The 12,924-nt window shown below is 49.8% G+C and overlaps 1 protein-coding gene across 2 annotated transcripts in view; it reads right to left on the bottom strand.

The window, feature by feature from the left end:
• Positions 1-3,008: 3,008 nt before the first annotated feature.
• ADIPOR2 (adiponectin receptor 2) overlaps positions 3,009-12,924 on the bottom strand; it is a 51,769-nt gene continuing 41,853 nt past the window's right edge. The window contains exons 5-8 of one of the 2 annotated variants that reach the window (XM_082422160.1): positions 11,522-11,708; positions 11,164-11,351; positions 8,074-8,267; positions 3,009-5,731 (exon numbers count right to left, since the gene is read on the bottom strand). In XM_082422160.1, the coding sequence (XP_082278286.1) occupies positions 5,603-5,731; positions 8,074-8,267; positions 11,164-11,351; positions 11,522-11,708 (698 nt within the window). In that variant the 3' untranslated portion in view covers positions 3,009-5,602. The remainder of the gene's footprint in view (positions 5,732-8,073; positions 8,268-11,163; positions 11,352-11,521; positions 11,709-12,924) is intronic. The other variant, XM_082422161.1, reaches the window with a different exon arrangement.

Below are 12,924 nucleotides of genomic sequence, written 5' to 3'. Positions count from 1 at the left end.
GCCCTTAGCGACCCTGCGCCCTTCTGCAGCAACAGTACGAACCCAGACCCCGATCGCCAGCCTCTCTCCAGGACAGCGTCCCGTTCCCCACCCAACCAGGGAGAGCCTTTTCAGGCAAATTTATCAACTATCTTGGCCACGTAATTTTTTTAAATATTTATTTATTTACTTATTTAGGCTGAGCCAGGTCTTAGTCGCAGCACACGGGATCTTTAGTGGTGGCCTGCGGACTTCTTAGCTGTGGCATGCGAACTCTTAGTTGCAGCATGCATGCAGGATCTAGTTCCCCAACCAGGGATCGAACCCAGGCCCCCTGCATTGGGAACACAGAGTCTTACCCATTGGACCACCAGGGAAGTCCCGGCCACATAATTTAAAAACCAAGCTTAGGCATGCCCTAGAGCCCTCACGCTGCAACTACTGAGCCTGCGTGCCACAACTACTGAAGCCTGCGCGGCTAGAGCCCGTGCTCCACAACAAAAGAAGCCACCACAATGAGAAGCCTGCACACCAAAACGAAGAGTAGCCCCGGCTCGCCGCAACTAGAGAAAGCCTGCGCGCCACAACGAACACCCAGTGCAGCCAAAAATTTAAAAAATGAGGGACTTCCCTGGTGGCACAATGGTTAAGAATCCACCTGCCAATGCAGAGGACATGGGTTCGAGCCCTGGTCTGAGAAGATCCCACATGCCACTGAGCAAATTAGCCCGTACTCCACAACTACTGAGCCTAAGCTCTAGAGCCCGCGAGCCACAACTACCGAAGCCCACGCGCCTAGAGCCCGTGCTCTGAAACGAGAAGCCACTGCAATGAGAAACCCGCACACAGCAAAGAAGAGTAGCCCCCGCTCGCCGCAATTAGAGAAAGCCCGTGTGCAGCAGTGAAGACCCAATGCAGCCCAAAATAAATAAACTTAAAAAAATAAATAAACTAATTTATTTTAATGTAAAAATTAAATAAATGAAAACCAAACTTAGGAAGTGCTGGGGCAGCTCCTGGCCTCGTCTGCTTCACCCCCATCTCCGCGTGGCCAGGAGTGGACTGTAAGGCCTGAACTCCCTTTCAGAACCAATGGAAGCAAAAACCGTTTGATACACTACGGTTCTAACCACCCCCAAAGGACAGCAGGGGGCAGCCTGGCTCAAGCTAAAGAGCCATCACCTTGATTTCAGAGGAACAAAGTTAAAACCAAAGCCGTTTAATCGATGACAAGATTCTGGGGACAGAGTCCTGAAATCCCTTTTCCTATAAACACCATCACCTCTTGGGTGACCGAGAGCACAAGGTGCTGCCAGCGCCTTCCTCAGGGCAGGGATATACTAACTCCTAAGCCTGCCTCGTAATGTGTGTATTTTAATGGAAGTGCTGCTATCAGGTAAAAGGCTCCAACCACCGCTTCACAATGCCACGTGGAGTTTCGGTTTGGGAGGGCAAGGGAGCAGACACCCCTCAAAGTCAAAGAAGCAAACACGGGGGAGGAATGAGAGCAAGAGGTTGGCAAAGACGCTAGCCAGTCCCTGCGGCTCATCTGAGGGATGCTGACCTCGGGGAGCTGGGGTCACAGGCGAGAAAGCGGGGCCGGGTCCCAGCAGGCTCAGGCGCTTTCCCCAGGCCAGGGCAGCAGTGAGAGGCCTTCCCTCCCGCGTGGCTGGACATCTGCCATCACTGCGGAAGGCAGAGCTGGCCTGGACTTGTTTGCCCCAAGTCAGGCAGCTGAAGGTGGGAAAATCCCTCCAGCGGGACCCAGGGAGTGGGGTCAGTGCTCCGTGCTGAGCAGAACACTCTGGAGACCAGGGATTATTCCTGGGGTGATTCGGAAGCAACGGCACCTGGAGACTTCTCCAGGCCGCAGAGCCCTAGCAACCGTCGGCCCAGATTCAAACACATCCCTATCCACTTCCTTTCCAACGCCACGGACATCGCTGAGAAAGCCTTCCAGCTCAGCAAAGGACTAGGGAAAACCAGGGGGTGTCTGTAGGCCTCGAGGACCGTCAACAAGAACAGGACGCCAGCAGCTCCCATTCCCGGGTGACCTGCGCAAAAACCCTCAAGTTATTTCTACACTTAAAATGAGAATTCATCCAAACACTGGAAATTCCCCTGAAAAAACTAAATTTACCTACGGCAAAAGGGTTGGGATTTCCTCTCTTTTCTCAAATTACATAGAAGGGCTAACAAACGCCCAACCTTTGGGTCAATATACATGAGACCCTTTACTCCGGGTTTTCTTCTTAGTGTAAAGAATGCTGGCATGGGCGTCAGACCTCCCCCTTGTAGCCTCCTCACCTATAAAACAAGAGTGAAATAACACAGACGTGTTCGGTGGGTGCTGCTTACAGTTAGATGAGGCATTGAGTCCTTTAACAGATCCCTCTGCATGAGGCACTCCTTAGGTAGCATTTTTGTAACTTTAACAATAAATTAAGAACTGCCCCTTAGAGCTAGCTCTCCCTTCCATTCTACACCTGGTACCCCCAGTTATGATGAAAGTGTGAAGGCTGGGAAAACCTGAGTTGGGCATAGGCACTTTGTTTTTTAAACTGCACCATCTTTATTAACTCATTACTATCCTGCCTGCCATTGTAACACATTAAGAAAATTAAATGGAAACGCAAAATACACAAATTACAAGACTATCTAAAATTGCAAGAGAATAAATTTTCAACTTTCGCAAACTCTCAACATTATATGTGTGACAGTATACGATATAACTTTCAAACAATTGGTAGCCCAATTGAGTACACACACCCCTAAATGTCCTCAGATACTCTATTCAGTATAGAAAATACCCCTAGTGGCCAAAGAATTCTATTAATAATTCCACAAGATCTTAACTTCTTGAAAAGTTAGTCCACGGAGAGCTTTTTCAGAATGGTCTTCGGCACTCAGACTGGGACGTTTCCGAAAATTTAAGCTTCAGTGTCTAAGTTAAGGCTTCAAGTAAGAAGTATCAAAAGCTATGGAAAGGAAAGCTGAAGCAGTAAAAAAAAAAAAAACCAACAAAAAAGTTCATATTCCATTTGGTTCTTTTTATTAGAAGGTGAGCAATACAGCAAGTAGGGAAATCCCATGGTGAATGGAACCATCACATAAATGCCTTTCTGGAATCCCAACCCTCTACGATCCCCAAAAATGTGCTTTGTGGCTTCAGCAACTTATAAACGGGAAGGGGGAAAATACTGAAAAGGCCACTATTTAATGGTGAAAGGATGAAGCTGTAGCGGTCCTAACCAGCCTAGGACCCAAAAAGAAAATTAAAATCTGCACAGAGCAAGCAAGCCTCTGCCTGCTGAGAGTAAGGCATCCAGGCGCCAACCTGTGAGAGTTCTCAGCGAGCTGAGACGTGCGCGAACGGCGGGGTAGGAGCTGCAGACACACCCGTGGATGGGCGCACACGCCGCCACGCTCCCCAGAGCGGGGGCTGCTACTGGAGGACGTCTGGGTGGTGTTAGCTTCATTTTCCTAAGGGTTTGTGCTATGTTGAGCCAGATTCCGCTCCTCCTTTGGAGTGTGGGGCGACCGGGCCCGGGACCGCCGCTTCTGTTGGTGGTGTCACAGGGCCGTGCAGACACACGCCCTGTACCCCAAGGTGCGTGACCGAAGAGCAAGTGTGGCTTCTGATACGTGCTGCTGCTTCACGAAGCGAAGTGTGCTTCCTCCCGGGTGGGCCTGTCCTGCTGGGCTGGGCTTCCCCATGGGGGTGACAGCGCTCGTCCTTCTGCCGGCACGGCACCAGCTCACCCACGGAGTCTTTCGCTGGGCCCACCCAGCACCCAGGGCAGTGACCTCCCTCAGCATCAAAACACTGCTAAGTTCTCCCTAAGTTCTACCATGGATTCTTCCTTCCTGGCTCCCAGCTTTTGCTGGAGATTGGAAGGGGCGAGGAAGGAGAAATATAACCAAGGACAAACCCCACGCTGAATAAATAGGAGAGCCTTCCCACATTCCCAAACGGCCCCTGGAGGCTGCCGGCCCCCATGCTCAGGGCCTCGATGTTCACGTCTAGTCCCCGCCACCCCAAGGATGTAATTTAACCCCCTGCAGTCTTGGCTGAGTAAGTAACTGGACTCAAGGGCTATGCTGATGGTCCTTCCATGAGCCCGGGTCAGGGTTCCGTGAACCAGACCCTCCCCTACCGCCCTCTGACACCCTAACAGGGCACCTCTGGGACATGAGCAGCCTTTTTCACTTCAAGCAGCTCCTCAAAGACGTGACAGCTTCCAGGATCTGGCCAGACCCCATGGCAATAACATAGCATTTCCTTGTAAGACTTGCCACCACACTAGCCCTGAAAAGTGGGGTCCTGTGGTGCTGGCCACTCAGGCACTGGCAGGGCAGTGGGCTCCGCTTTAGGGGCATGCCGCTGGCTTTCCCGTTCATGGAGAGGTGATGCACCTGCCACCTGGAGTCACCAGGACAGCACCGCAGGCAAACGCTCTCTCACCCACGTAAATGTGTCAGGGGCACCTGGAATCCCTCTGTGGCTGGCTCCATGCCAGGAACTATGATGCCAGGAAAGGTCGATTTTTATTCCCGGGGGGAGGAAGGGTAGTTAGGGCAGTGATTTTCACGGAGGAAAACGTACAGGGTGGTCCAGAGCTCCACAGCAAAGACACGGAACGCTCTCATGCCCGCCCCACCCCTGGCAGCCAGCCAAGTCACCACCAAGTTGAAGAGGACGCCAGGAAGCACTGCGATGGGTCCCTGTGCCAACAGTGCCCCCCTCCACCGCCCCTCTGCCAGCCTAAGTGATTTTCCCAAGTAGGTGGCTCTCTCTAACTACACAGTCACTAGAGCCTTGATCTAACACATCCCGTTAGCCTTTCACGCGCTGTTTCCACTGAGAAAACGCACGCTGCTCCCGTCCACCTCGGGGCTCCCGAGGGCTCTCAGGTGCGAGAGCGGCCATGCGACTGCCGGGCTGGGCCGTAGGCTCTGCCCCACCAGGGCCCAAGGTATGCCAGCCTTCAGAAGGCACCCTGGTGCACAAGGCATTATACATTCTGGGGCTGTCACCTGATCATCCTGCAGTCACTTGTGCAAAATTGAAACAGTGTGTGGTACTTGCATGTTTCATTCTATACAAAAATCGTCCCTCCCTCCCCTACCCCTATGTTTTAAACATTTATATAAATTTTTATTTAAACAGTAAGTTAGAAATCTTATTTACATTAATTTCTTTGTTCTCCCAAAAGCACACCCCACCCCTTATAGGATATAAATGTTCACCGAAACTGGTTGCGTTATTGTTTTCAGGAGAAGGAGGGAGAAGAATGGGCCTCCAGCTAAACTGTCCCGACACCTACAAAGAAGCAGGACACGGATCAGAAGCCAGTTTGCCCGGGTCTCACAGTGTCCTCACTCAGCAGACCCAAGAACAAGGCAGGGTTTGGGTCGTCTCTCCTCTTCTCCACCTCTGAGGTGTGATTTATTTTTGTTTTCTCTTCCCAGTCGCGGACCACCGGGAGCCCTGGGGCGTCACAAAGCCCACGAGGCTGCCAGGGTTTGGGGCTGCTCCGGTCCTGGCGTCACCGGCCAGTGAGGGGGGCCTGCAGGCTCCGCAGGCCCGGGTTCAGGGTCAGTCCCCGGCCGCCGGCAGGCATCACAGTGCATCTTCTTCACTGCAGCCTCCGCCGATCATGAAGCGGAACTCCTGGAGGTTCGAGACGCCGTGGAAGTGAACGAAAGCGCCAGCCACCACGAAGATGTGGAAGAGCTGATGGGAGTGAAACTGGAGCGGGGCGAGGTGGGGGGCGGGTAGAGAGACACATTATTAAACGCTGGCAGAAGGTCCTGAAGATCATCTACGCTGAGCAGGGGCGGGAGTGGATGTGACAGCGCACATTCCAGGCATCCACAGACCTCGGAGCGTCCAGCATGCATAGCACATTCTGCTGAGCTGAAGGCCAGCTGTCCCCACAGAAATCAAGCTGCGGCCCTAAGCTCGAGACATGAACACATGCACGCCTGACACTGGGGACCTGGCGGACTCGGGGCAGGTGCTGCCAACAGGCCCCAAAGCCCTGAGGACCCTGTGCTGCCGAGCAGCAGGCGATGGTTAGACACGGGGGTGTTTTCCTCACTGCTGTCATGGACCAGAACATCATTTAAATGCTGCTCTCCGAGGAAACAAAGGGACTTCCAGGATGGGGTAGAGGGTCAAAATACCTGGTGGCTAGAGTTTCCTTCAGCTCTAAGACGCCAGAATTACATGAAGATACGACATCAAAAGACTAGGAAAGGGGGACTTCCCTGCTGGCGCAGTGGTTAAGAATCCACCTGCCAATGCAGGGGACACGGGTTTGAGCCCTGGTCCGGGAAGATCCCACATGCCACGGAGCAACTAAGCCCGCGTGCCACAACTACCAAAGCCCACATGCCTAGAGCCCGTGCTCCGCAACAAGAGAAGCCACCGCAATGAGAAGCCCACGCACCGCAACGAAGAGTAGTCCCCACTCGCCGCAACTAGAGAAAGCCCATGCACAGCAACGAAGACCCAACGCAGCCAAAAATAAATAAATAAAATAAATTAATTTATTTAAAAAAAAAAGACTAGGAAAGGGACTTCACTGGTGGCGCAGTGGTTAAGAATCTACCCGCCAATGCAGGGAACACGGGTTCGAGCCCTGGTCCAGGAAGATCCCACATGCCACGGAGCAACTAAGCCCATGTGCCACAACTACTGAGCCCGCACATGCCACAACTACTGAGCCCGTGTGCCTAGAGCCCGTGCTCCACAACAAGAGAAGCCCGCGCACTGCAACTAAGAGTAGCCCCCGCTCGCCGCAACTAGAGAAAAGCCCACACGCAGCAACGAAGACCCAACGCAGCCAGAAATAACTAATTTGTTTTTTTTTTTTTTAAAGGACTAGGAAAGCAGGGCCTTTTACTTCCCTCTCAAGTCAGAAGCTGGTCTACAAGCACGTGACAGTTCTGATCTAACTTGTTCTGTTGAGCGCTAGTTCACATCAAAGGGGCTACTGCTCAGTGCACCAAGTATCACTTCCAAACTTGCACTATTCTCTCAGTATAGTCTCAACGTGAACAACGGCAAAGCTAATTATCAAGGGAAAGACGTCGATTTTAGAAGTGTAAACTAGAGGGATCCGTAAGTCACTTCCCAAGAGATACCTCCTAGGAAACCAAAGGGGATTCATTTTCCAAAAAGGCGGGGAGGGGTGTGAAAATTTCTCCATATCAATGTCAAAACCATGATGAGGCAATCTCAGAAAGACAAATTTGATCATCTGAAGTTCCAAAGATGACCTCAGTTAGCATTTTCTTTTATGTGAATAGCTAACCTTTGAAGAGACTAGAGGACCGGCTCAGTCTGTGATAATCAGCAGCTGGATGAGGAGCAGACTCCTGGAAGGTCAGATTCCACGTCAGACAGCACCGCGCTGTTGACATGCCTCAGGCCGCCTTCAGTTACGAGACTGTCTGTCTATTGGTCCCTTGTATTTTCTGCCCCCTCTCTCCTCCTTTCTTACCATTAACCACATCTAGCTATCCGACCTCCTCTTCCAGCCAAACACGTATATCAGTCCCTCATTACAAATCACTGAATTTTGGTATCAAAAAGGACCTTGGTAAAAACCTGGTCTGTCAGCCTCATCTCATACATGAGGAAACCAGACAAAGAAGGACTAGAAGATCTGCCACACAGCGTAGGGCACAGGAGCACAGACTGAAATTCCACTCCTGCCACCTAATAGGCAGGGGTGCTGGATAAGGAGTTACCTAATCTCCCGAAGCCTCATTTCCCAAACTGTCAAGCGAAGGCACTGATAACAGCTGTTACACTTTATGGGGCCAGTGTATCCAACGAGGCCGTCCCTGTAAAGTGCTCCCTCAGCTTTCTGCCAGGCACCAACACATGTCAGTTACCAATAAACACTAGTCAATACTGTACTTACTGTCCAGAGAGATACAAATCATGAGGGAGACTGAGGGCTAGGATACACATCTCTGGATTCTGAGTCTGAAACTTCCTCAACTATTCCACTTCCCCGTCTGCCAATAACCCACTAACAGATGGACGGATAGACACTGACCAGCCCTGACCATACTCACCCAGATGTCACACTTGCCGGGAAAGAAGCGCTCGGGGATGCGGGCAGCATACAGGGCTGCTCCCGTGATATACAGGCTGGCCATCAGCATCAACCAGCCAATCTGCCCTATGGTGGCGGCCTTCAGGAAGCCCTCCGAGATGACATAATGCAAGGTGGGAATGACGCCACTCAGGCCAAGGCCCAAGAACACTCCTGGGAATTAATTGTAAGAACACAGTGACAATGAGGAAGAAGAACTTTGGCACGGTACCAGTGATTCTGTAAACTGAATATTTCACAGCAGGATGCAACAACATCAGCTTTTTGGTCAAAAGGAAAAAGAAGGTTCTTCAAACTCTGTGATTCTGACATGCAAGACAGCACATCTAAGTTCTAAAAAGGAGATCTATTTACACATGCAAAGAGCCTCCTGCTGAGAAAGGCTTAGCTTAACAAGTCAGCAGTCTTCAAGGGGTTTGGAATTATGTTGCTGAGTGTTTTAGAAACAGACAGCTCTAGGGCTTTGCTCAAAGCACCCCTAAATGCTGCTTCTTTAAAGACACAGATTACAGTACAGAGCAGTTTTACATATTTCATCTTCCCTTTGAGGCACCAGACATTCCTGGGGTGAGAGTAGGGTGGAAAGGACGGAGGTGGGGATGAGGAAGGGAGAGGGCCCCAGAGCATCAGTCGACTCCACCACAGCCGACTGCCCTCAAAACCCTCTACAGCAGTGTTTTTCAAACTTCTGGATATGACCTAGGTTATGAGACAAACTGAGTCTGGATGAGCATTTGTTTTTTTTTAATGAACTAGACTAAAATAAAAAATATCAAAAAAAAGAATCAGACTGTGTCAAGTGGAGGGGTAAGTGACATTTTGTCCAAGTTTTATAATTTATATATATATATACATATATAAAATAAGACATGTTTAGGGTTGTAACAGAAAATGTCACGATCAAAACAAGTTTAAAGGTAATGTGGGTCTAAAACCACCGTGAAGGGCGTGGGTCAACAAAGCACCACAGGGACGTCCCCCCAGCAGCCAGGAGCTGCTCCCACGTCTGACACACAGGTAAGAATGACCTTTGCCAAACAAACCACCATCTGGTAACAAGCTTTCTCAAAAACAAGGTGCCTATTACTTGCTTTGGATGTTACAAGCAAGCGCCCACGGATGTGCGCCAATGCCGAGCGCACACTCATAGATGACACGGGCGTCCCCGAGGGCGGAGCGAGGGCAGTGCTGGCTCAAGAAGAAAGGAGTCAAGAGGGCCTGCTTCCTACCCCGCCCCCCGAACACAGCGCGCTCCCGTCTCCTCACTGCGCTTTTCCTCCACGTGCTAAGCAGAGGCTGCTCATGGTCGTGCCCATCACTCCCAAAGCCAGAGGCTCAGGAACGTGGTCCCTCTGATGCGCACAGACCGCGGGCCGTGCAGCTCCACTCAGCCGGAGCGTTCCCATCGCTCGTGCTCCGGGCTGAACACCACAGCTGAGCACCGCTGGGGAAACCGAGTTCTCTGCGAGTTCATGATCAGCCTCTCTACTCAAAACGTTGTTTTCTTGTCCAATACCTGTTCCCCCCAAGATTGAGGCATATCACAGGAAAGGGGGGTACTGAAACCCAGCAGGACCCGGTGGGGCCCTCCCGGGCACAAAAGCCCTTCCGTGTCCCCCATTTCTTATTTGCAGGAAAAAGGTTTCAGCCTCCTAGACCTTTCCTGAGTTCCAAAGGGCAGATTCCAACAGTTACTAATGAGAGGAGTGAGGGAATGCAGAAGCAAAGGTGGAGCAGTCAAGAACAACAGTGCAGGAAAGGGGCACGGTCCGGTTCCTCCTCAAGGGACCCAACCTGATGCATGTCTCAGAGCTCTTCTACAGGAACTGGGGCCCCGACCGGTGGAGGATGGTGACTTCAGGCTGAGCACAAGCACGGGGACCCCAGACGGGTTGGAACCAGAAGGCCAACGATTGAGGCTCCTGGAACACCACCCCGCTACCCCCCATCAATCAATCAGAGGGAGGTCACACACCATGCAGACCTCCCCCAGACTTTGCCTATAAAAACTGTTCCCCCCAAACCATCGGGGAGTTCAAGTTTTCTGAGCACTAGCCGCCCCAGACTCCGTGTCTGGCGCCTTACAACATAAATGCTGCACTGTCCTCCACCACAAGCCGGGTTCGGCAGGCTGGCACGGCAAGCAGACCCAGGTTTGGTTCAGTAACACTGGGAGCCAACCCTGACCACTGCTCATGTGCTCAAAGAAATCCTCAAAAGGCAAGAGGACAGAGTTACAACAGTGCTCATTAACAGGACGTTAATTCTCACTTCTAACCTTCTAGGTAACTGCAGATAAACTGTGGCTTGGAGTTTGATACAAAATGGTTTAAAACAAAAAGGTTGAAAGGAAAAGTACTCCTTCTAATACTTCCTGTTCATTCTCAGGAGGTACTGGGTTTGACACTGGGGGGTAGAAAACTGAAGACACAGCCCTGGCTCCAAGGGGTCAGTCGCCAGTCCAGGCCCTCACACAGGAAGTACTCACACAGGAAGGGGCTTTTGGCTTTCCACTGATCTCCAACTAAACAGGCATTATCCTAAATACAAAAAGCCTCTTTATCTCTGCATCAAAAAAGATGTGTGGTGCCTCTTTAGAACACAATCAGTTGGGAGTGAAGACTTTTTTTTTTTACACATCTTAAAATGAAAATACATAGGAAAAAAAAATTTTTTTAATAAAATGAAAATATATAACAAAACAAAAAAATGACAACAAAAAAAGAACTAATCACTATAAAAAGTACACCTTGAGCTGAGAAAGAGGAATCATGATTTTAACAAAGGTTACGGAGCCACAGCCGTAAGGACAGTGCACAGGCCTAAACTCACATACACTGTACTGCCCCAAACACGTCAACTGCGATAGCTCAGCACCCACACTCCACTCTGACACCCCTACTACTTTACGAGGCCCTCGAGAACGGGAACTGGGATTTCTCCATCTCTGCATCACAAGTACCTCGCGTAATGCTTGGGCAACGGTGACCCTTTAACGAAGCCTGGCAAATAGACGCGCGCCCAGTGCGGGCCCTCTGTGAGCTCTTACCTGCTCTCACCCCCCGGTACTGCGGGGTAGCGAACATGTCCCACTGGGAGACGATAATGGCTGCGATGCCCAGCCCACAGATGACAATCAAGTAGATGAAGCACGGTTGTGGGTTACAGTAGAAAGAATAATAAAGCCAAGGGACAAAGCTTCCCATAATCAGAAGAGCAATACCAGAGTAATCCAGTCTAGGACAGAAAAAAAAAATCCATTTAATGTTAAAAATTACTGCCTGCTACAGGTTCTGATCAAAGTTCCCAGCGGATGGTATCAAGGGTTCTGCCACCTCTGCTGGAAGTTTTCCCCTAGCCCATGGACTCTCCATCACTGATCAAATACGGACTTTGCAGATACTTACTTAGAGAAGACACGGGAGACCCCTTCTGAGTGGCAGTAGACTGTGTGGAACAGCCACGAAAAAGAAAGGCAGAGAATGGCCCCCAAGAAGAATAATCCAAAGACCACCTTCTCTTGCAGGGGGGCCACAAAGGAGATGTTTGGACGGAACATATAAAAGATCCCCAGGCACAGGAAGAATACACAACCTAGGAAAGAGTACGGGAAGAGAGAAAGGATTATCCTTTTGAAGATATACTGAAGTGTTATATACTGATTATGTTTTCAATCCTGACATCCAAATCGAAAGTTCCATGAGAACTTTCCAAATTTTTCCAAATAACTGAACCTTATCCAAAATGTTGGTCTACTCCAAACACTGTTGGTATCATGTGCTCCTCAGTTTCACAAACTCAGTATACAGAATAACTTACTACTAATCCAAAAAAGAGAACAGACAATGCCTGCTACTTCTTAAAAAACTAGAAGAGAGTGGCATGGACTTATATATACTACCAAATGTAAAATAGCTAGCTAGTGGGAAGCAGCCGCATAGCACAGGGAGATCAGCTCGGTGCTTTGTGACCACCTAGAGGGGTGGGATAGGGAGGGTGGGATGGAGACGTAAGAGGGAAGAGATATGGGGATATATGTATATGTATATAACACAGCTGATTCACTGTGTTATAAAGCAGAAACTAACACACCATTGTAAAGCAATTATACACCAATAAAGATGTCAAAAAAAAAAAGATTAAACTAAAAAAGTAGAAAAACCCACTTCTACCTCTAGATCCCATGTGAAATTTCATTTATAAAGTTTTTGGCATATATGCTGTAGCCCAGGTTTCAAAGGCCCATTCCGCATTTTCTTTTGCAGTGAATGCTGATACCTCCAAACTCCGCTAGGAAATACAGTTTCTCTCCACCAACAGCTGTCAAGGAACCTTATGCTTCTCTGGTCCTCACCCGTTGGCCCAACAGATTCGGGAGTTAAGGACAGTGAAATGCCCATTTGGGCCATTTCATAACCAGTTTTTAAACTGTTCTTCACAGTGAGATACCATGTTCTTATTGCCTAGGGAAAGGCCACTTAACACAAGACAGGCACAGAAATTAAGAAGTTAAACATTTACTAAGTGATTCTGTTTGGTCCATTTAATAAAGCATCTACCCTCGAGGAGAAGTCAGCAATAACCTTGATTGTCTATTCTACTCTCACTGCACTAGCAGTCTGGAACTTGCAGTCACAGTGGAAATCAAATGTGGGATAAGAAATGCACATCAAATCAGGTAAGGCCAGACTACTCAGTATATTCACAAGGCTGTGCAAGCATCACCACTATTTCATTCTAGAACATTTTCATCACCCCAAAAAGAAGGCCTACACCTGTCCAGCCATCTCCCATCCCCCACCAGACAACC

This window comes from Balaenoptera physalus, assembly GCF_965194825.1.
Source record: "Balaenoptera physalus genome assembly, chromosome: 13".
Taxonomy (NCBI): Eukaryota; Metazoa; Chordata; class Mammalia; order Artiodactyla; family Balaenopteridae; genus Balaenoptera; species Balaenoptera physalus.
This window is presented reverse-complemented; position numbering and strand designations above follow the sequence as displayed.